Below are 19,678 nucleotides of genomic sequence, written 5' to 3'. Positions count from 1 at the left end.
ATTTCTGTGTTTTGTTATAATTCTTATGTGCTTCTCAGGATGTGCTGGGACATGCTGTTTTGTCAGTCAAATACTAAAGTTGGCCTGTAGCCTAGTGGCTAAGGTGCATGTAGCCTAGCAGCTAAGGTGCGTGTAGCCTAGCGGCTAAGGTGCGTGTAGCCTAGCGGCTAAGGTGCCTGACTGGGCCCAGTGTAGCCACTATGGATGTCGCTCATATAAGGTCAGTGCGGAAAGCCTTGAGCACAGCCCTTGACCTCACATTGCTCCGGAGGGAATTGGCTCTTGTGCATTCTAGCCAGCTGTAAGATTTGTATAAAAAATGTAAAGTAAATAGCAGGAAAAAGAAATATAAAACTGGTACAGTACTGGCTTACTACAGTTAGCACACAAATAAAAAGAAACAAAAGAAAAAAAAAGGGAAGCTGTCTTTCTTCCAGTGAATAGGAATATTTTAAAAAAGCAGAAACAAAGGCAGCTATTTCTGAAGAAAGAGTGTTTCAGAACAGAAAGACCGGTCAGGTGACATTCCGGTCTGTTTGAACTGTGCTCAGTCTGCGTTACACAACAGCTGTCTGCTCTGGTCATTTAAGCACGAGTGTGCGGCTGAACTGTGTGATGCTATCGAGTCACAACAAGCAAGTGAGTCAAAGCCAGGCACAGTTGATCTCTGTATTTATGCTGATTCAGACCGTTATGCAATACACACACAAACACCGTGGTGTCCACATGCGATATAAAATGACAGGGAGAGTGGGAAACTAATAATTCAGGCTAGGGAAGGATGGACAAAATTATATTTAAATAAATCTATAACATGCATTGTATCCAAATAGACATTTGATTGGCATTAATAAAAACCATATCCATACCCCTCCATGGAATCACAAAAGGAACCCTGCGATTCCACAGAAGAACCCTATTTACTTCAAGGGTTCTTTGTCAGACTACGTGGTTCGATCTGAGAGCGTTCACACTTTACGGCTACGATAACAGGCTTCAATAAATAACTAAAAAGGGCTCCTCTACAGAGACTTGTTATGAGAGCGTATGCACATCATTCTCTTTGCGCGTAGTGATATTTAGCTACCAGCTAGCAGGACGATCACAGGCGGCTGACTGGCCAGAGGAGGCGAAGAGTAAGCAGCGGCAGCAGTAGGCCCTGCGGTCGTCCCCAGGCTCGCCTGGCTCAGAGCGGCTGGAGGTAGTGGCTCTGGCCTGGGTAGGCGTGGATGTGGCGCAGGGGCTTGGAGCAGCTGTCCCCGTTAGCGCTGGCTCTGTGCGTGCACTCGTCCCGGGCCGAATCGCACTCCCTGCAGATGCACCGGAGGGCCACAGGGTACGAGAACTGGGGGTCCACGTGCGGGGGGCAGCCGGGCAGCCTGGCCGTGCGGTACTCCACCGCATCGTACATACACCCCTTCTGCTCCACCAACCGCCGCATCGCCAGCCTGATGTTGGGGACCTGTCAGCGGAAATCCTGACATTACATTATGCTACGTTACACGACATTCCGTTGCAATATATTGCAGTAGCCTGCACTACACGGCACTACATTACAACACATTACGTGAGCCTGCATTACACTACACTATTTTACATTGTATTAGCCTACATTACACAACATTACGTTACATTACACTACACTATGCTACATTGCATTGCACTATGTTACACTGCTGGCACATCTATTCATACAGCTGGTATGGAAGTGCCCCTGCCAAACAGTTAGCAGCCATTTTGTGCTTGACACTGTTCACTCTAATATACACTCAGTGAGTACTTTATTAGGTATTTATTACTTTTTTTTAGACTTATTGGTCTTCCGCTGCTGTAGCCTATCCACTTAGTGGTTTGACACATTCTCTGTTCAGAGATGCTCTTCTGCATACCACTGTTGTATTGTGTGGTTATTCGCGTTACTCTCACCTTCCTCTCAGCTTTGGCCAGTCTGGCCGTTCTTCTCTGACCTCTCTCATTAACATGTTTTGTCCGTAGAACTGCTGCTCACTGGATGTTTTCAGTTTTCTGCACCTTTCTCTGCAAACTCTAGTGACTGTTGTGCGTGAAAATCCCAGCAGATCAGAGCAATTTCTGAGATACTCAAACCACCCTGTCTGGTACCAACAATCATTTCACAGTGAAAGTCACTTAGATCACATTTCTTCCCTATTCTGACATTTAAAAAAAACGTCTGAATGTCTTGACCACTTATGCTTTTATGCATTTAGTTGGCTGATTAAATATTAGCATTAACAAACTGGTGTACAGGTCTATCCAATAAAGCGGTCACTTAGTGTATAGGATTACTGTCACAACAGTCCTACAGCACTGATTACACCAAATTGGCATGTAATTTAGATAAAAATATATACTGAACCACTGTGAATATTCTACAAGTGTTTTTATGTTTTTATTGTGACTTTACACACCTATTAAACCAACATCACAGGAAGAAATGTAGATCAGAAAACATCCCGTTCAAAGTTCCCTGGATAACTTTAAATGGTAATTTATATAGCGCCTTTATCCAAAGCGCTGTACAATTGATGCTTCTCCATTCACCCATTCATACACACACTCACACACCGACGGCGATTGGCTGCCATGCAAGGCACCGACCAGCTCGTCAGGAGCATTTGGGGGTTAGGTGTCTTGCTCAGGGACACTTCGACACAGCCCGGGCAGGGGATCGAACCGGCAACCCTCCGACTGCCAAATGACTGCTCTTACTGCCTGAGCCATGTCGCCCCCCACTTTAAATGACACAGAACACACAGAAATCTTCTAAATAGTGTATTGTCTTGTGTGATAACCTTTTGGGTATGATGTAATGATCACTGGCATGTACTGTAACTTGGTCAGTGTACCGCAGTAAAAGGTAAAGAAAGACAGAGAACCCACTCAGCAGGGTGTGACACATAGAAATGAAATGAGCCGTTCATAATACTGGAATTTGAAGGAGAGCGGAATGCGTTGTGTTACTGTTATATTTCTGTGTTTTTGTTATAATTCTTATGTGCTTCCCATGATGTGCTGGGACATGCTGTTTTGTCAGTCAAATAATAAAGCTGGCATAGAGCCTAGTGGCTAAGGTGCATGTAGCCTAGCGGCTAAGGTGCGTGTAGCCTAGCGGCTAGCTGGCTGGAAGCTCTCACCCGTGTAACGCAGAAGCCCATGCAGATGGTGGTATTCACGGCAACACAGAAGTCGCACTCTGGTTTCTCCACATGGAGGGTGTAGTCCACAGGACTACAGATGGACAGAGCCTGTCCTACGAACAGGCAGAGGAGGCCACCGGTCAACAACACCACACTCATCTTCGCTGGTGGATGCCTGGTCTGTTCGCTGTGCAAAAACAAAATAAATACAAAATCTTCCAATAATTTCTTTGCTTTAACATCTTTGGTAGAATTAGAGTAACATACAACTATTCCTGTGAGGTTTGTATTGTTTTAACCGTTAGATCATTACATAAAATAAGAATAAAATGGTGAATGTTTAAAACTTGTAAAAGTCATCTGGAGATCCAAATTAATTTATGATTCAAAATCCAGTTCTATTTTTTTTATGTTTGAGTTGAGGCAAATATTTAAATGTTTACTTGCAAAACATAAATGCGAGAACAAAATCAGAAGAATAACTGTGTCCATCAAAAGTGCGGCCATCAGCCTGGGTCCACAGTGAAACAGTGACAGGAAGAGCACTGCCCAAACCCCCAGTGTGGTGTATGAAACAGGGCCATACTCACCCGGGTTTCTGCACACTGTAGAAGCTCCAGCAAGTCGTGCCTGAAGACCCCGGAGACTCTCTCTTATATACCGCGTCTAATGCAGTGTCTCTCATCCTCCATCATAGCCAGAGGACCAGATCTGCTCTCTGCTACCACCTGCTGGCTTGCCCTGCGGTGTTGCAATAACCACATTAATCCCTGCCGTTAAGTTCTGTCACCTTCAGGGGGCGGAAGTCCCTGGTTTTATTCTCAACAACCATATATTCCATTCTGCTGAAACCTGCACGATGTGTTCAATAAAAATAACGTAATGAATGGAAAAAATAGAAAAATATTTTCAATGCAACCTGTCATCCCAAGACTCTTATATTATGTCAGACAAATTAAAATACTTGTCAGGTGTTAGGAGGATAAGTAAGATTAAAAAAAAAGAAAAATATTCGTATAAGTGCATAATGCGTGCACACGCAAGCACATAAACACACATATTCCAAGGTAGGACACACCTCCTGACACACCTAACCTTCTTTGGAATTTTCCCCGGCATAAGGTAAATGATAAACGTATCACGGGAAACCTGTGGGATCAGGGCATCTGCTGAGCTAATTCACATTTTATATCTGCTAATCAACCTCATTCCCGTTTCCCTACATTCGAGCACAATATTTAGGGTACAAAGGTTTATGAAAGACCCGTGTTTCTCCCAATCCAGTATGTGGCATGCCTTTGCTCTACCTAGTTTTAATATGGAACAAGTTTCAATAATTTTTTATATTTAGTTTATGGGGGCCAACATTTCCTATCCCCTTTGATACGGAGTCAAAATGAGTCATATGTCCTCAATATAACGCCTACGTGCTGAAGGGAGATGTAGCTTTAGTAAGGGTGACGCAAACTGTATGTGGCTTTGACTGGAAAACCTTTTTTTTTTACTGAGTAATTAACAGGTTACCAGGTCTGAGGTCTGAACTAATGATGTCTGGTTTTGGCTCTATACATTGAAGTGCTACAAAGGAACACGAGAACACACAATTGAACTATTTAAATAAGAACACGCTCTATTAAAATGTATCTTAAAATGCATCTTGCTAATGCCAAAACTTAATGTATGACAGCACTGTAAAATAAGGTATGGTTTTAAAATGTATGATTGACACAGTTCTTAGGTAATCCGGGTGTACTGTGACCAGTAAGTCATATTTACCAGCCACTATAACCGAAATTATATAATAAACATGATTGTCTGTTGGAAAGTAAGTACGAGCAGTGCTTTTGGTAATCCACGTAGAGGAGTGAACTAGATGAACTGACCAGATAAAGAGCTCTGCTTTGGAAAGTAACATATGGATGAAGTGCTGATGGAAATTGCTCATGAATCTTTGGAACTGTTAATTCATTCGGCCCTGTCCGTGCTGCCACTGGCCTTTCTGACTTTCCCTTCAGGAAAGGATGGGGCGGCGTCTGATAAACTCACAGCCCTGAATCCTGTTCCTTCTGAACTGTATCGATTGCGTTCACATTTCAGAGGACTTCATTCAGTAATGTTATCTATAGGTTCAAAAAAGGTTCTACTGTAACATTAAAAAAAATGTTCTAGAAACATGTGATGTAAGAATGTTTTTAAAGATATTTTTTAGGCCTTTTTCAGCTTTATTGGACAGTATATAGTATAGAGAGACAGGAAGAATGGGAGCGAGAGAGAGGGGAAGACATGCAACAAATGTCGGACGGTCGTATTCGAACCGCATCGAATCGTTCTAAGAAGAACCCCCTGGAAAATCTGAGAAACGGAACGTCCTGGTAACCAAAACTCCCTTCAGAAAACATTCTGAGATCCTAAAATTGTTAGCTGAGATGACACTTTGGGATTCATCCTGTGTGACCCACTTTTGCCATGGTTAATGGCAAACCATGCAGTAAAAACTACAGTAGGTAGAGGTAAAATAAGCAGCATGGATTTAGGCCACATATATTTGGAATTGATGCCTTCTGTGTGTTTTCACTGGAGGTTAATGATTCCCGACCGCAGACAGGTCTGTTCTGGCATGCTCCAGAGGAATGCCCAGGGTCATTTCCCATTAGATCACTCTTTATGTTTCAACTACGAGGACCAACAAAGAATCAAGCAAAGTGTCAGCCAAGGTCACAGCCTTGGTCTGCTAATAACTGTGATTAAATTCAAATGAATACCACAATGAAATGGCTGATTACAATCATGGCACTGGTGGCATCTCCTGTGGTGTTAACCTCAGATGCTAACCACAGCTGTTTTGCACACAGACTAGAAGTAATGCTTTTCATATAACAATTAGACAAAGTTTTGATGAAACGATAAGTGTAGGGTAGACGTGACATTCATTAAGGAATTTACCTGGACAGGTAACTTAAATAAATCATCCATGCTAGCCCACGCTTAGACACAAGCAATGAACAGACTGTCTGCCGGTGACCTCCTGACCTCTCGCGTTTGTCCAGTCTGCATTGTTCTCTGAAGGCTTGTTGTCATCCTTCAGTGGGACTTTTGCGACTTTTATCTGCGGTTAAACAGGAAACACAAGCGGAATGTAACTGCCATCAACCAATGAGTCATAAAAAAGGGAATCTGTATCTGTTTCTCAGATGCAGGGCGATATGTTTCACTTACACTCAGTGGTTATTCCTCTCTATAAAAAAATCGAAACTTGCTTGTTGATATTGCTTTATTACGAGTTTAAATCAGTAAACAAGCCAGACGCCCCTGGTTTGTGTTTATGTCAGGGCTAGGATTGCTTTATGAGGCTTTATGGTGTTGTGGCCTGATAAGGAGTCCTTCCTTCACGCAGTTTGAAGATGTTTTACTCACTCACCTGTTACCTGTCTCTCCTCCCTCTTCTGTGGAGGATGATTAACTAGAGAGTCTTCATAGTCGACCCAAGCCCCCAGGTAAAACGCAGTTCTGTCTGTGTGTGACTGGGGCACATCCACCTGCTTTCTGGGACCTTCGAAGAGTTGGCAGCAGTGGGCTCAGTCAGAATCAGAAGGGAGAAACCCCCAAACCATGGGTATGGAGACGGCTTTTCACCCTGTTCACCTCTTTATTTTTCTTTCAGTCTAAATCATAAAGCCAACATGAACAGCTTTTTTAGAGGTAATGTCGAAGTATGCGTTTTGGCTTGTTCATTAATAGAGATCTGTGTGCAGTATCAGTGCAGATAAAGAACTGAAAAACGGTAGATTGCCTTTATTCCCTGTGACATTCTTGAAGGATCCGTTTCTGTTTCTTTTTGACGGCTACAAACTGCGTACAAATATTTGATGAAAACGTGACGCACGCGTTTTCATTGTTTTGCCGTAACAGAAACATTTTATACAGCTTTCAGTAAAGTACCGTCAAGCCTGCAGGTCGGGAGTGCTTCAAGGGCGATCGTAAATCACAAAAGAGCCCTGAGTAATTTTGCCTTTGGTAGTAAAAAAAACAAGGAAAAGTTAATCCTCCATGGAGGTGGGCGTGGGGGGCCCAGTGCCCTCGTTCTCGGTGTGGGACTACGTGGTGTTCGCGGGGACGGTGCTGGCCGCGGCGGCCGTGGGGCTGTTCCAGGCCATCCGCGGGCGGAGGGAGACCAGCAGCGCAGAGTTCCTCCTGGGGGGGCGGCAGATGACGGCGGTGCCCGTGGCCATGTCCCTGACCGCCAGCTTCATGTCGGGGATCACAGTGATCGGGACCCCGGCCGAGGCATACCGCTACGGGACCCCCTTCTGGCTGTTCGCCATATCGTACGGCCTCATGTCCTCCTTCACCGCCGAGGTGTTCGTCCCACTCTTCTACCGCCTGGGCATCACCAGCACCTACGAGGTAAGACCCGCAAGCATCACCAGCACCTACTAGGTAAGACCCCTAAGCATCACCAGCACCTACTAGGTAAGACCCCTAAGCATCACCAGCACCTACTAGGTAAGACCCTTAAGCATCACCAGCACCTACTAGGTAAGACCCCTAAGCATCACCAGCACCTACTAGGTAAGACCCCTAAGCATCACCAGCACCTACTAGGTAAGACCCCTAAGCATCACCAGCACCTACATGGTAAGACCCCTAAGCATCACCAGCACCTACGAGGTAAGACCCTTGGGATCACTAGGGCCACTGGGGCCCCTAAGCATTACCAGCACCTACGAGGTCAGGCCCCTGGGATCGCCGGGGCCACTGGGGCCCCTGTGAGCCCCTGGGAGCAGACCTTCTCATCCTGCGCTACACACAGGGCACACTTTCACACATTCAGATACTTTGCACATTCAGCTCTAGGGCCTTGATCATATCTGTCAAAAATGAATTATATGGATGAATGAATGAATGAATGAATGAATGAATTAAAGAATAAATACTTGAATTGAGTGACTGAGAGGTACTGCGCATTTAAAATTTCTAGTGAAATGGCAGTTTTCATATATTATTATGATTATGGAGTATTCTGAAAGAACACCTTGGCAAAGCAAGGTTAATATTGTCGTGTTTTATTATCATTTTCCCCTGGCGCAAGGGCATGCAGTCAAGCTTCTCTTTCTAAAAATGGAATACAGAGATTATGACTTTATGTTTATAGTGTTGTATAAATCAATAAATCACTGCTGATACTAGGCTGCTGATCACTGCAGATCATCTGCATTCATTTATTTTATTGTGACGGGTGAGTTTGTGCATAAAGGTTATTTGGCACTGATTCATTCGGATCAACCCTTCCCAGGGATCAGTGTCCCAAAACTCTTCCATAAAACTCGTGTATCACTTGCATCAAACCAACATTTCTTTCTACTGGGTGCTACTCCGTTATGTTGCTGGAGGAGAACTTGGATGAAGAATGAATGCCACTTCTAATACTCAACCCTTTAAGGTGTGAGACCAGGAATATGTCATTAGAACACTCTAAAGCCAACACTCTGATGCTGATGTCACAATCACCCATAAAATCACCATAGAGAGACCAAAAGTAGGCCATAGAAAATGTCAACACTCTTTTTTCCATTTCTGAAGTAGGGAATGAATATTTGACTGAATGTATTCGACTCTTTTTGCAGTATTTGGAAATGCGCTTCAACAAACTAATCCGGGTGATTGGGACGACCATGTACATCATACAGACAGTAAGTGGGCCACGCCAAATTGAAAGTGTAAGGTTCACACACATCGTTTTCCCCTCAATGTGTGACTCTTACTATGGAATGGCAAAAACAAATTAAATCCTCACATCTCATAAAAAATATGTCATATAAACCATGATGGAATTCCTTCCCTGTTCCTTGGTTTTCTTCACTGATTATTAACCCGACACACACCGCGGCCACTCCCTCTGACTGCTGGCTGAACTGGACGGGGATTGTTTTTTAGCCTGAGGGATGACGCAGAGAAAGAGACGGGAGCCCGACGCTGTTGTTTTGTCTCGCAGGCCTTGTACACGGGGATGGTGATCTACGCTCCAGCGCTCGCTCTCAATCAGAGTGAGTCGGGCGGGAAACAGCACTTTAATATTGATCACAAACACCATTAGCTAACTGCCCTCTTCGGGCAATGAAACGCCAAATCATTTACCCATCTACTTTAGGACAGTGACACTTGTTTTGTTGTCTTATTTGCTAAGTCTACCAGCTGCTGACATAAAATTATTTTTTGGGGGGTTGGGGGTGATTACTGAAGGAGGGGTAGGGACACAGTAGTTTTGCTTTTAAACACGCAGTTCGGAGGGGGAGTTGTGTTAATATGCGCAGCTGTTCTGTTACTCAACGCTCAACCCTGAACCCTCTCTCGTCTCTATGTGCCGCAGTTACTGGCCTCAACCTGTGGGGGGTGCTGGTGGCTACGGGAGCTGTGTGCATTTTCTACTGCGCCCTGGTTAGTGCCTTGGAAACTGCTACACCTCATCGCCATAGCAACAACCCAACACAGTAACCACGGTCACTTGCCCCGGAAACCATCTTCCAGTTAAGACACTGGAATCAGACTGTACTGAACGCCCACGTAGCAGAGACTTGACATATAAAGCACTGTGGAGACCTGAAGTCACATCACAGCGAATTTAGTCAGCCAACAAATGGATGCCACCACACACACTGCAGTTTCACATTAGGACTTTTGAACGAGCATTGACTAAGTATTGACCCAAGTCAACCGAGCATTGCACTTCAGGTTTCAGCAAATGCTATTATCCAGAGTGACTTCTGCAGATATATTTTTGCATGCAGAGCCGAGCCATTTGTAATACATGTGTGCATGTGTGTGTGTGTGTGCGCGTGTGTGTGTGTGCGCGTGTGTGCGTGTGTGTATGTGTGCGCGCATTTGTGTGTGTGTGTGTGTGCGCGTGTGTGTGTATGCGTGTGTGTGCGTGCATGTGTGTGTGTGTATGTGTGTTTGCATTTGTGTGTGTATGTGTGTACGTGTGTGTGTGTGCGCGTGTGTGTGTATGCGTGTGTGTGCGTGCATGTGCGTGTGTGTGTATGTGTGTGCGCATTTGTGTGTGTGTGTGTGTGTGTGTACGCGTGTGTGTGTGTGCGTGTGCGCTCTGTTCCACAGGGAGGCCTGAAGGCCGTTATCTGGACAGACGTGTTCCAGATGGTGATCATGTTGGCGGGGTTCGTAGCTGTCATCGCCCAGGGGGCAGTGCTCCGGGGGGGTCTCGCGACCATCTGGAACGACGCCTACGAGGGGGGGCGCCTCAACGCCTTCGAGTGAGCACACAGACCTGGGTGGTTTTGAAGAATAACGGCAGGGACATTTCCCTTTATAGTACTGGGCCTGGGAACATTATCTATTTAGCTGATATTGAATATTGAATGGGCCTGAACTAAACAGGGTCTGTACTACTGTGCCACTCTGTTACATTGTGCCCCTGATGCTGATGCTGAGTGTCTGGGGTCTGTACTACAGTGCCACCCTGTTACATTGTGCCCCTGATGCTGAGTGTCTGGGGTCTATACTACAGTGCCACCCTGTTACATTGTGCCCCTTATGCTGAGTGTCTGGGGTCTATACTACAGTGCCACCCTGTTACATTGTGCCCCTGATGCTGAGTGTCTGGGGTCTATACTACAGTGCCACCCTGTTACATTGTGCCCCTGATGCTGAGTGTCTGGGGTCTATACTACTGTGCCACCCTGCTACATTGTGCCCCTGATGCTGAGTGTCTGGGGTCTATACTACAGTGCCACCCTGTTACATTGTGCCCCTGATGCTGAGTGTCTGGGGTCTATACTACTGTGCCACCCTGCTACATTGTGCCCCTGATGCTGATGTTGCATGTCTGGGGGTCCTCTCTTCTCTGCGTTAGCTTTGATCCCGACCCCCTGAAGCGACACACATTCTGGACCATCGTGGTGGGCGGGAGCTTGATGTGGGTGTCAATCTACGCCATCAACCAATCGCAGGTGCAGCGCTACATTTCCTGTCGCACGCTGACCCAGGCCAAGCTGTGAGTGTGAGAGGAATTCGTGTTTTCTCGATTCCACCGTCCTCACTTCCTTTCCGTGAGTTTTCAAATAGAAAGGACACGAAGAAAGGAGGCCAGGAGGCAAAAATAAGCGGAGCGAGCCTGTGTTTTTATTTGTGAAGCCAGAGACGAGAAGCCATTTTGTGAAGGCAGATATGGGAAGCCAATTTTGCAAAGCCAGAAATGAGAAGCCATTTTGTGAAAGCAGAAATGAGAAAAGAGAACAGCTCAGAGTGTGAAGCTGTTCCCTGTCCCACAGGTCTCTGTATGTCAACATGCTGGGGCTCTGGTTGACCGTCAGCTTGGCCGTCTTCTCCGGCCTCACCATGTACTCCATCTTCAGAAACTGTGACCCACTGGCCAATGATGACATCGGGGCACTTGATCAGGTGACCTAAACAGCCAATCCATGTCTGGGTTTTTTTTAAAGTCTTTTGATCAAGGATCACCAAATCTGGCCCTCGAATCGAACCCCAGGGATCATCAAATCTGGCCCTTGAATCCAAATCTAGCCCTGGTCTTCTTTTCCCCCCGGGTAATTAGTGCTACTGATTGGCCAGACTGTCTTCACACCTGACTCCCAGGTAAAGGGAGGGTGGAAAACCCTCAGCCATCGAGGGCCGTGATTTGATGATCCCTGCTTTAGATCAAACAGTGGGAAAATAATTCTTAAATTGTAATTCTATGTGTGTTTATGTATGTGTATACCTGTGTGTGTCTCTGTGTGTATGTGTGTGTAACTGTGTCTCTGTGTGTATGTGTGTGTAACTGTGTATGTGTGTGTATGTACCTGTGTGTATGTGTATGTAACTGTGTATGTGTGTGTGTGTGTGTATGTGTATGTACCTGTGTATTTGTGTATGTAACTGTGTATGTATATGTGTGTGTATTTGTACCTGTGTGTATGTGTATGTAACTGTATCTGTGTGTATGTACCTGTGTGTGTGTATGTGTATGTAACGGTGTATGTGTGTGTGTGTGTGTGTGTGTGTGTGTGTGCTGGTATGTGTCTGTATCAGATGCTTCCGTACCTGGTGATGGCCATTCTGTCGGATTTCCCAGGAGTCCCGGGGCTGTTCGTAGCTGCAGCCTACAGCGGGACTTTAAGGTGAGGGCAGTGTTGGTTCAGGTGGACCTTTTTAAGAGTGACTGATAACAGCAAACCAAAGTGCACAGTACAGGTATCTGAGTTCCCTGATCCTCGAGAACCACAGAGTCTGCTGGTGTTTCTCCTATTACTCAACAATTTATTGTCCAATTAAACCCCAAACCTGTGTGTGTGTGTGTGTGTGTGTGTGTGTTTGTAGCACCGTTTCCTCAAGCATCAATGCCCTGGTGGCTGTCACCGTGGAGGACTTTGTGAAGCCCATATGGCCAAACCTCAGTGAGAGAAAGGTTCTCTGGATAAACATGGGCCTCAGTGAGTTTCCCACTTTCACACAGTCTCTCCTCTTTCAACTGCACCTCTTCTTCATTCATATCTTATACAGTCAAATCGTATATATATACAAGTAGTATGTATAGTACTTATGCGTTTGTGAGGTCTCATCAAACCGGGATTAAGATAATAGTTGAGAATCCATTTGTAAATGAGTGTAGCACAGCATCTCCTAAAACTGAACCAAAAGGTAACCATAATGCTGAGGATGAATAAAGTCCATAAATATGCAAGCAAATATGGAGCAAATTCTCAGATCTGAACAGTAGATGTGTGTTAAACATCAGTGTAATGCAGCCATTGCTCATATGCGATCATATTTGTGACTGTACAGGTGTGTTCTGACTGTAGAGGTGTGTTCCAGGTGTGTTGTATCTGTACGGGTGTGTTTTTTGCCGACTGTACAGGTGTGTTCCAGGTATGTTGAGACTGTAAAGGTGTGTTCCAGGTATGTTCTGACTATAGAGGTGTGTTCCAGGTGTGTTGTATCTGTACGGGTGTGTTTTTTGCTGACTGTACAGGTGTGTTCCAGGTGTGTTGAGACTGTAGAGGTATGTTCCAGGTGTGTTGTGACTGTACAGATGTGGTCTTTGCTGACTGTACAGGTGTGTTCCAGGTGTGTTGAGACTGTAAAGGTGTGTTCCAGGTATGTTGTGACTGTACAGGTGTGTTCCAGGTGTGTTGAGACTGTAAAGGTGTGTTCCAGGTGTGTTGTGACTGTACAGGTGTGTTCCAGGTGTGTTGAGACTGTAAAGGTGTGTTCCAGGTGTGTTGTGGCTGTGCAGATATGTTCTTTGCTGACTGTACAGGTGTGTTCCAGGTGTGTTGTGACTGTACAGGTGTGTTCCAGGTGTGTTGTGGCTGTGCAGATATGTTCTTTGCTGACTGTACAGGTGTGTTCCAGGTGTGTTGTGACTGTACAGGTGTGTTCCAGGTGTGTTGTGGCTGTGCAGATATGTTCTTTGCTGACTGTAGAGGTGTGTTCCAGGTGTAAAAAAATGTAAAAAAAAATGTAAATGTGTGTTGTGACTGTACAGGTGTGTTCCAGGTGTGTTGTGACTGTACAGGTGTGTTCCAGGTGTGTTCTTCGGGCTGCTCTGCATAGGAATGGCTGGGGTGGCCTCCATGATGGGAAGCATTCTCCAGGTATGATCACTTTTCTTTAGCACACCTGTCTCAGCACAAATACGCTGTATTTTAGTGCGGCAGTATCTTTCTGACAAAGGTGATTTCATGTTAGGAAAACATTTTTATTGCAGTTTGATTACACAATAAATAAATATAGCATTTTAAGATTGCTTTTGCACATTTTTATTAAAAGGGAAGAATATAGCAGTTTCTGTCACATCAATTATTAACTTCGCAATATCACAGTCCATGAATCATAAAGCAGTTAAAATGCGGCAGTGCTGTCCTGAACAGGTGAATGTCGGTTACTGTTTGTGAAGCGCTGAGTAAAATGCGGTTTTTAGCGCCCCCTGTTGGTGCATTGGCGACATGACCGGACTGTTTTCCCAATTTATTTTCCAGGCAGCGCTGTCCATATTCGGCATGATCAGTGGGCCTCTGCTCGGTCTGTACTTCCTCGGCATGTTCTTCCGATGCGCAAATTCAACTGTAAGTTTATTCATTTTGTACTTAATTTTTATTTTAATTTTAATCACTACTCTTATGTCCATGTACTGTGTTATTATTATTGCTATTAACGCAGTGGAAAGGTGTTTAACGGAACATTCAAAGTGGTTAAGTATTTTACCTGTCGAGACAAATTAGTTAATTTCATTATTTTTGATTGATGACGAGATGAATATGAAAGAGTATAAATAATGCAGGCAAACAAAGGATCATGGGGGATTTACAGTCAATTTGCCAGATATTGTTATCGCCAGCATTGAGAAAAACAGAGTGGGTTCAGGTTTTTGATTGAGCAGGATATTACATTAATATCAATAACAATGAAGATTAAACGTGCAATTTATCAGATATAGGACAGTGATGAAGCCAGGTTACTGCATGCTACTGAACGCTTGTGACTTGTGTCGTGTTCGACAGTGCCTCTTGGTTCATTCTGTTATTCCCTGTAGGAGGGGTTGGTCGGCCTGTGTTCAGGCCCGGTTCATTCTGCTCTTCCCTTCAGGGCGGGGTGGTGGGCCTGTGTTCAGGCCTGCTGTTGACCCTCTGGGTGGGGATAGGGGCGCAGGTGTACCCCCCTCTGCCAGAAAAGACCCTCGCCCTCAATGTGAGTGTGGCGGGCTGCAACCGCTCCCTGGACCTCAGCACCGTGGCACCGTGGAGCAGCGCGGTCCCGCTCACGCCCCTGCCGCCTCCGTAAGGCCCGCCGAGACCCGCCAGCAGGGGGCGCACTGCCACTGCTGCACTCACTGCTGTGGACACTTCTGCGCCCAGAGAGGGCCAGAGACACACTCAACTAGAGTTAATAGAAGTTAAAAGCCACGAAATGTTCACACTTATGCACGTGCACACACATGCACGCACAGCACACACACACACACACACACACACACACACTCACATTCACACACTCACATTCACACACACACCCACTCACACACACATACACACACACACTCACATTCACACACACACACTCACACACATACACACACACACACATACACACACACTCACACACCCATACACACACACACACTCACTCACACACACACATACACACACACACTCACACTCACATACACACACACACACTCACTCACACACACATACACACACACACTCACACACACATACACACACTCACTCACACACACACATACAAACACACACACACACACTCACACACACACACACACTCACACACACACACACACATTCACACACACACCCACTTACACACATACACATACACACACACTCACTCACACACACACATACAAACACACACACACACACACACACACACTCACACACACACACACACACATTCACACACACACCCACTTACACACATACACATACACACACACACATACACACACACACACACTCACATACACATACACACACACACACACACACACACACATACACACACACACACACACACACACATACACACACACACACACACACTCTCACACACACACACAGGATAACTGTGCTCTGTTCTGCAGTGACAGGCCAGCCCTGGCAGACTCCTGGTACTCCCTGTCCTACCTGTATTTCTGCCCCCTGGGCACTCTGGCCACGCTCTTCTTCGGCCTGCTGGCCAGTGCTGCTACAGGTGAGGCATGCTGGGAACCCTGGGGGTCCACTGACCTGTCCCAAAACGCACGGCAGATGTGCTCCTTCAGCAATATCACTGTTTCCCATCAAAGTCAAAAAGTCAAAAAGTGCACGGTTCTTCATCCACTGAACAGCATATTTTGATACAGTATGTAAAGGGAATGTACTAGAGCAGGACGTATGATATTTATTGAGCATACACATTTAAACAAGGCTACAAGAAGGTCTTCATACCACTGGTACAAGCCCTTTCATCACGGTCCAGCTCCTGTCCTGTTAGCTGCCCATGTCGTCAGCTGCTTCTCCTCAGTGACAATTCTTTTGTAAATATTGGAAGTCACGTTTGGCAGACTCCTGATTCAGGAAGAGAGGCAGTCAGGAAATCTACATTTACACTCTGTTGTGTGTGTGTGCCCGTTCAGGCGGCTGCAAGCAGAGGAAGATTCGCCCTGAGCTGTTTGTCCACAGGTCAGATCTGTTCTGCTTCAGCTGCAGTGCTGACTCGTCAGAGGTAAGGCATAAAAAGTCTGTCTTAACAAGAGTTTTAGCCTATCTTTCTTTCTTTCTCTTGAGTAGAAAATATTAGCTTGTTTAAAGTTAGTTTACTTGACAAGTGAAATGTTCTTACTCCGTTGGCAAATCGTGAAATGAGTCAAACTGTCTCACCTCATTGCTCATATTTTTTGTCTTATTTAGCAAAAAAAGTCAAGTATTTTAGTCAGAACTTTTTTGCAGTGAGCACAGTGTTTTGTTCATGGAGATGGTGTTTTCTGCCTACCATATCCTGTCTGATCAGACATAATCTATGGCAGGCTGCATATGACCATATCCTGTCTGATCAGACACAATCTATGGCAGGCTGCATATGACCATATCCTGTCTGATCAGACACAATCTATGGCAGGCTGCGTATGACCATATCCTGTCTGATAAGACACAATCTATGGCAGGCTGCATATGACCATATCCTGTCTGATCAGACATAATCTATGGCAGGCTGCATATGACCATATCCTGTCTGATCAGACATAATCTATGGCAGGCTCCTGCATATGATCCTATCCTGTCTGATCAGACATAATCTATGGCAGGCTGCATATGACCATATCCTGTCTGACCAGACATAATCTATGGCAGGCTGCATATGACCATATCCTGTCTGACCAGACATAATCTATGGCAGGCTGCATATGACCATATCCTGTCTGACCAGACATAATCTATGGCAGGCTGCATATGACCATATCCTGTCTGACCAGACATAATCTATGGCAGGCTGCGTATGACCATATCCTGTCTGATCAGACATAATCTATGGCAGGCTGCATATGACCATATCCTGTCTGACCAGACATAATCTATGGCAGGCTGCATATGACCATATCCTGTCTGATCAGACATAATCTATGGCAGGCTGCATATGACCATATCCTGTCTGATCAGACACAATCTGTGGCAGGCTCCTGCATATGACCATATCCTGTCTGATCAGACATAATCTATGGCAGGCTGCATATGACCATATCCTGTCTGATTAGACATAATCTATGGCAGGCTGCATATGACCATATCCTGTCTGATCAGACATAATCTATGGCTGGCTCCTGCATATGACCATATCCTGTGTGATCAGACATAATCTATGGCAGGCTGCATATGACCATATCCTGTCTGATCAGACATAATCTATGGCAGGCTCCTGCATATGACCATATCCTGTCTGATCAGACATAATCTATGGCAGGCTGCATATGACCATATCCTGTCTGATCAGACATAATCTATGGCAGGCTGCATATGACCATATCCTGTCTGATCAGACACAATCTGTGGCAGGCTCCTGCATATGACCATATCCTGTCTGACCAGACATAATCTATGGCAGGCTGCATATGACCATATCCTGTCTGACCAGACATAATCTATGGCAGGCTGCGTATGACCATATCCTGTCTGATCAGACATAATCTATGGCAGGCTGCATATGACCATATCCTGTCTGACCAGACATAATCTATGGCAGGCTGCATATGACCATATCCTGTCTGATCAGACATAATCTGTGGCAGGCTCCTGCATATGACCATATCCTGTCTGATCAGACACAATCTGTGGCAGGCTCCTGCATATGATCACAGGCTACTCCTGTCGCAGCACGCCCGGATCTTTCGCTCTTGCTCGATTGCTCATGTCTGTTTCCGGGACAGGCCTCGGAGCCCGCGGAGCTGGAGAAGACGGGAAAGACGAACCCGGCGTTCGAGGAAAGTGCGGCAGACGTCACGACGAAGGAAACGGAAAAGGTCACCCGATTCTGAGCCGGGCCGGACAGACGCTCCAGAAATGCCCCGCTGGCTTAAAACACAACGCCCCGACGCCTTTTTTTCAGCTGACATCGGTGAACATGCAGGCTGTTATACGTCTCATTATCCACAGTTCTACATTGTGTCGGTCTTTTTTGACCCAGGTACCATCAGTGGTACTCAGCAAATGTTGTTGTTTTTTTTATATGGTGAGTGAACGGGTCCTGGTGGAGATGTGGATAAGTAGCATTCACAGAGTGAACAGGCCTTTGAGTCACAGAGCCGGGCGCCCTGCAGGGTAAGCAGAGAGGCTTTGGGCTGTGCCGTTTATAAAGCAGCTACGAAGCTCCGCTCCAGTCCCCGTGCTCTTCTGTGGCAGGCTTTGGACAATGCCCTTCTGCTTGTGTCATAGGCGTACCTTGATCTGATCAAAGCATAATTCATTTATGATCCCGGTTGTATTTTGATCTTTTTCATGTACACTACCATCAAATATTTATGATGTTTTTTTTTTTGTTTTTTCCTCTGCCAAAAATAAAGATGAACCATTAATTTTTACTTTGAATCCTTGTCTGAGTTTGTTTGAACGGAACGGTTTTTAAGCAGTTCAACGTTTTTGTGCAGGTGGATATTCCGGACAACATCACAACACATCCCGCTTTTCCATAGCTGCTCTGGATGCGTGTGCTGTAGTATGATGCCTCGTTCAGCCGTGTTGTATTATTAATAAAGTCGCTGGGAGTACAGGAAGCCTGAACGTGATAAACAGGCAGGGACAGAGATCCACAGACTGCCCCGCTGAGGGGGCAGTGGGGCTCGGTGAAAACAAACACTCTGAGAGTTGATCTGCCTAATAACCTCCGTCTCCTTGGCGACCGGCTGACTCTAAAGGAAGTGAGCGGAGCCCCTCCCACTCCACCTGCCGGGGTGGCGGGGGACCAATCGCGCGCCGCCGTTGGGGTAGTGAGCCGAGAGGTGGGGAGGGGGGGGGGGGGGACACAAACAGCTGCAAAGCAGAGACTCAGTTCCCCAGTCCCTCTCCACGGTGCCGGCTTTGACTCAGGTGAGCTAAAAATATAACGCTTGAGAGTTACTCCTCTTTACCAAACTGTTTTCTCTCCCTTTGACCTGTGGAAGACACAGCAGGCAGGGCGAATGCTTCAGTGCAGTACATTAATACGTAAAGTACGTTTCTGTGGCGCTGAGGCGCATCTAAAGACTACTAAACGATGTGTAATGTGGGACATGGTGTGATGTTTTGATCAGATGTACATGCAAGTGACCTATCAGAGATCTTATCTGTTGTTGTTGTTGTTGTTCACAAATAGTGTCAATACTGTTTTGTTCATACTGCATCTGATCTGAGGATGTGGCGGGGATCCCTGTTACATGTGTAAGGGGCAGTAGGGCTTCAGATGTCTGGTTTTTATGAGGCTTTTATTGTGATGATAAACAGGCAAGCAGAGATGATTTTCGCCCTGTCATCAGTCGC

The 19,678-nt window shown here is 45.8% G+C and overlaps 2 protein-coding genes across 2 annotated transcripts; one reads left to right on the top strand and one right to left on the bottom strand.

The window, feature by feature from the left end:
• Positions 1-1,186: 1,186 nt before the first annotated feature.
• Positions 1,187-3,839, bottom strand: tshba (thyroid stimulating hormone subunit beta a). The gene is made up of 3 exons (XM_061220683.1): positions 3,749-3,839; positions 3,156-3,345; positions 1,187-1,462 (listed from the first exon to the last, which is right to left on the bottom strand). The coding sequence occupies exons 2-3, from the start codon at positions 3,315-3,317 to the stop codon at positions 1,187-1,189; spliced, it is 438 nt and encodes a 145-aa protein (XP_061076667.1). The 5' UTR covers positions 3,318-3,345; positions 3,749-3,839.
• Positions 3,840-7,205: 3,366 nt separating this feature from the next.
• On the top strand, positions 7,206-18,201 carry slc5a8l (solute carrier family 5 member 8, like). Its single transcript, XM_061219966.1, has 15 exons — positions 7,206-7,562; positions 8,783-8,848; positions 9,151-9,202; positions 9,526-9,593; positions 10,272-10,426; positions 11,026-11,166; positions 11,444-11,573; positions 12,204-12,292; positions 12,492-12,604; positions 13,701-13,768; positions 14,153-14,239; positions 14,760-14,950; positions 15,775-15,884; positions 16,309-16,397; positions 18,094-18,201. The coding sequence occupies exons 1-15, from the start codon at positions 7,206-7,208 to the stop codon at positions 18,199-18,201; spliced, it is 1,824 nt and encodes a 607-aa protein (XP_061075950.1).
• Positions 18,202-19,678: the final 1,477 nt, after the last annotated feature.

This window comes from Conger conger, chromosome 14 (genome assembly GCF_963514075.1).
Source record: "Conger conger chromosome 14, fConCon1.1, whole genome shotgun sequence".
NCBI classification, from domain to species: domain Eukaryota; kingdom Metazoa; phylum Chordata; class Actinopteri; order Anguilliformes; family Congridae; genus Conger; species Conger conger.
This window is presented reverse-complemented; position numbering and strand designations above follow the sequence as displayed.

What these genes read in the sequence shown, in the direction of transcription:
- tshba (XM_061220683.1), bottom strand. Translation starts at nt 3,317, where the DNA reads ATGAGTGTGGTGTTGTTGACCGGTGGCCTCCTCTGCCTGTTCGTAGGA. An exon ending in TGGGCTTCTGCGTTACACGG is followed by an intron (nt 1,463 to 3,155) that starts GTGAGAGCTTCC and finishes TTCCGCTGACAG; the next exon opens with GTCCCCAACATCAGGCTGGC.
- slc5a8l (XM_061219966.1), top strand. Translation starts at nt 7,206, where the DNA reads ATGGAGGTGGGCGTGGGGGGCCCAGTGCCCTCGTTCTCGGTGTGGGAC. An exon ending in ACATCGGGGCACTTGATCAG is followed by an intron (nt 11,574 to 12,203) that starts GTGACCTAAACA and finishes TGTCTGTATCAG; the next exon opens with ATGCTTCCGTACCTGGTGAT. An exon ending in CTGGATAAACATGGGCCTCA is followed by an intron (nt 12,605 to 13,700) that starts GTGAGTTTCCCA and finishes GGTGTGTTCCAG; the next exon opens with GTGTGTTCTTCGGGCTGCTC.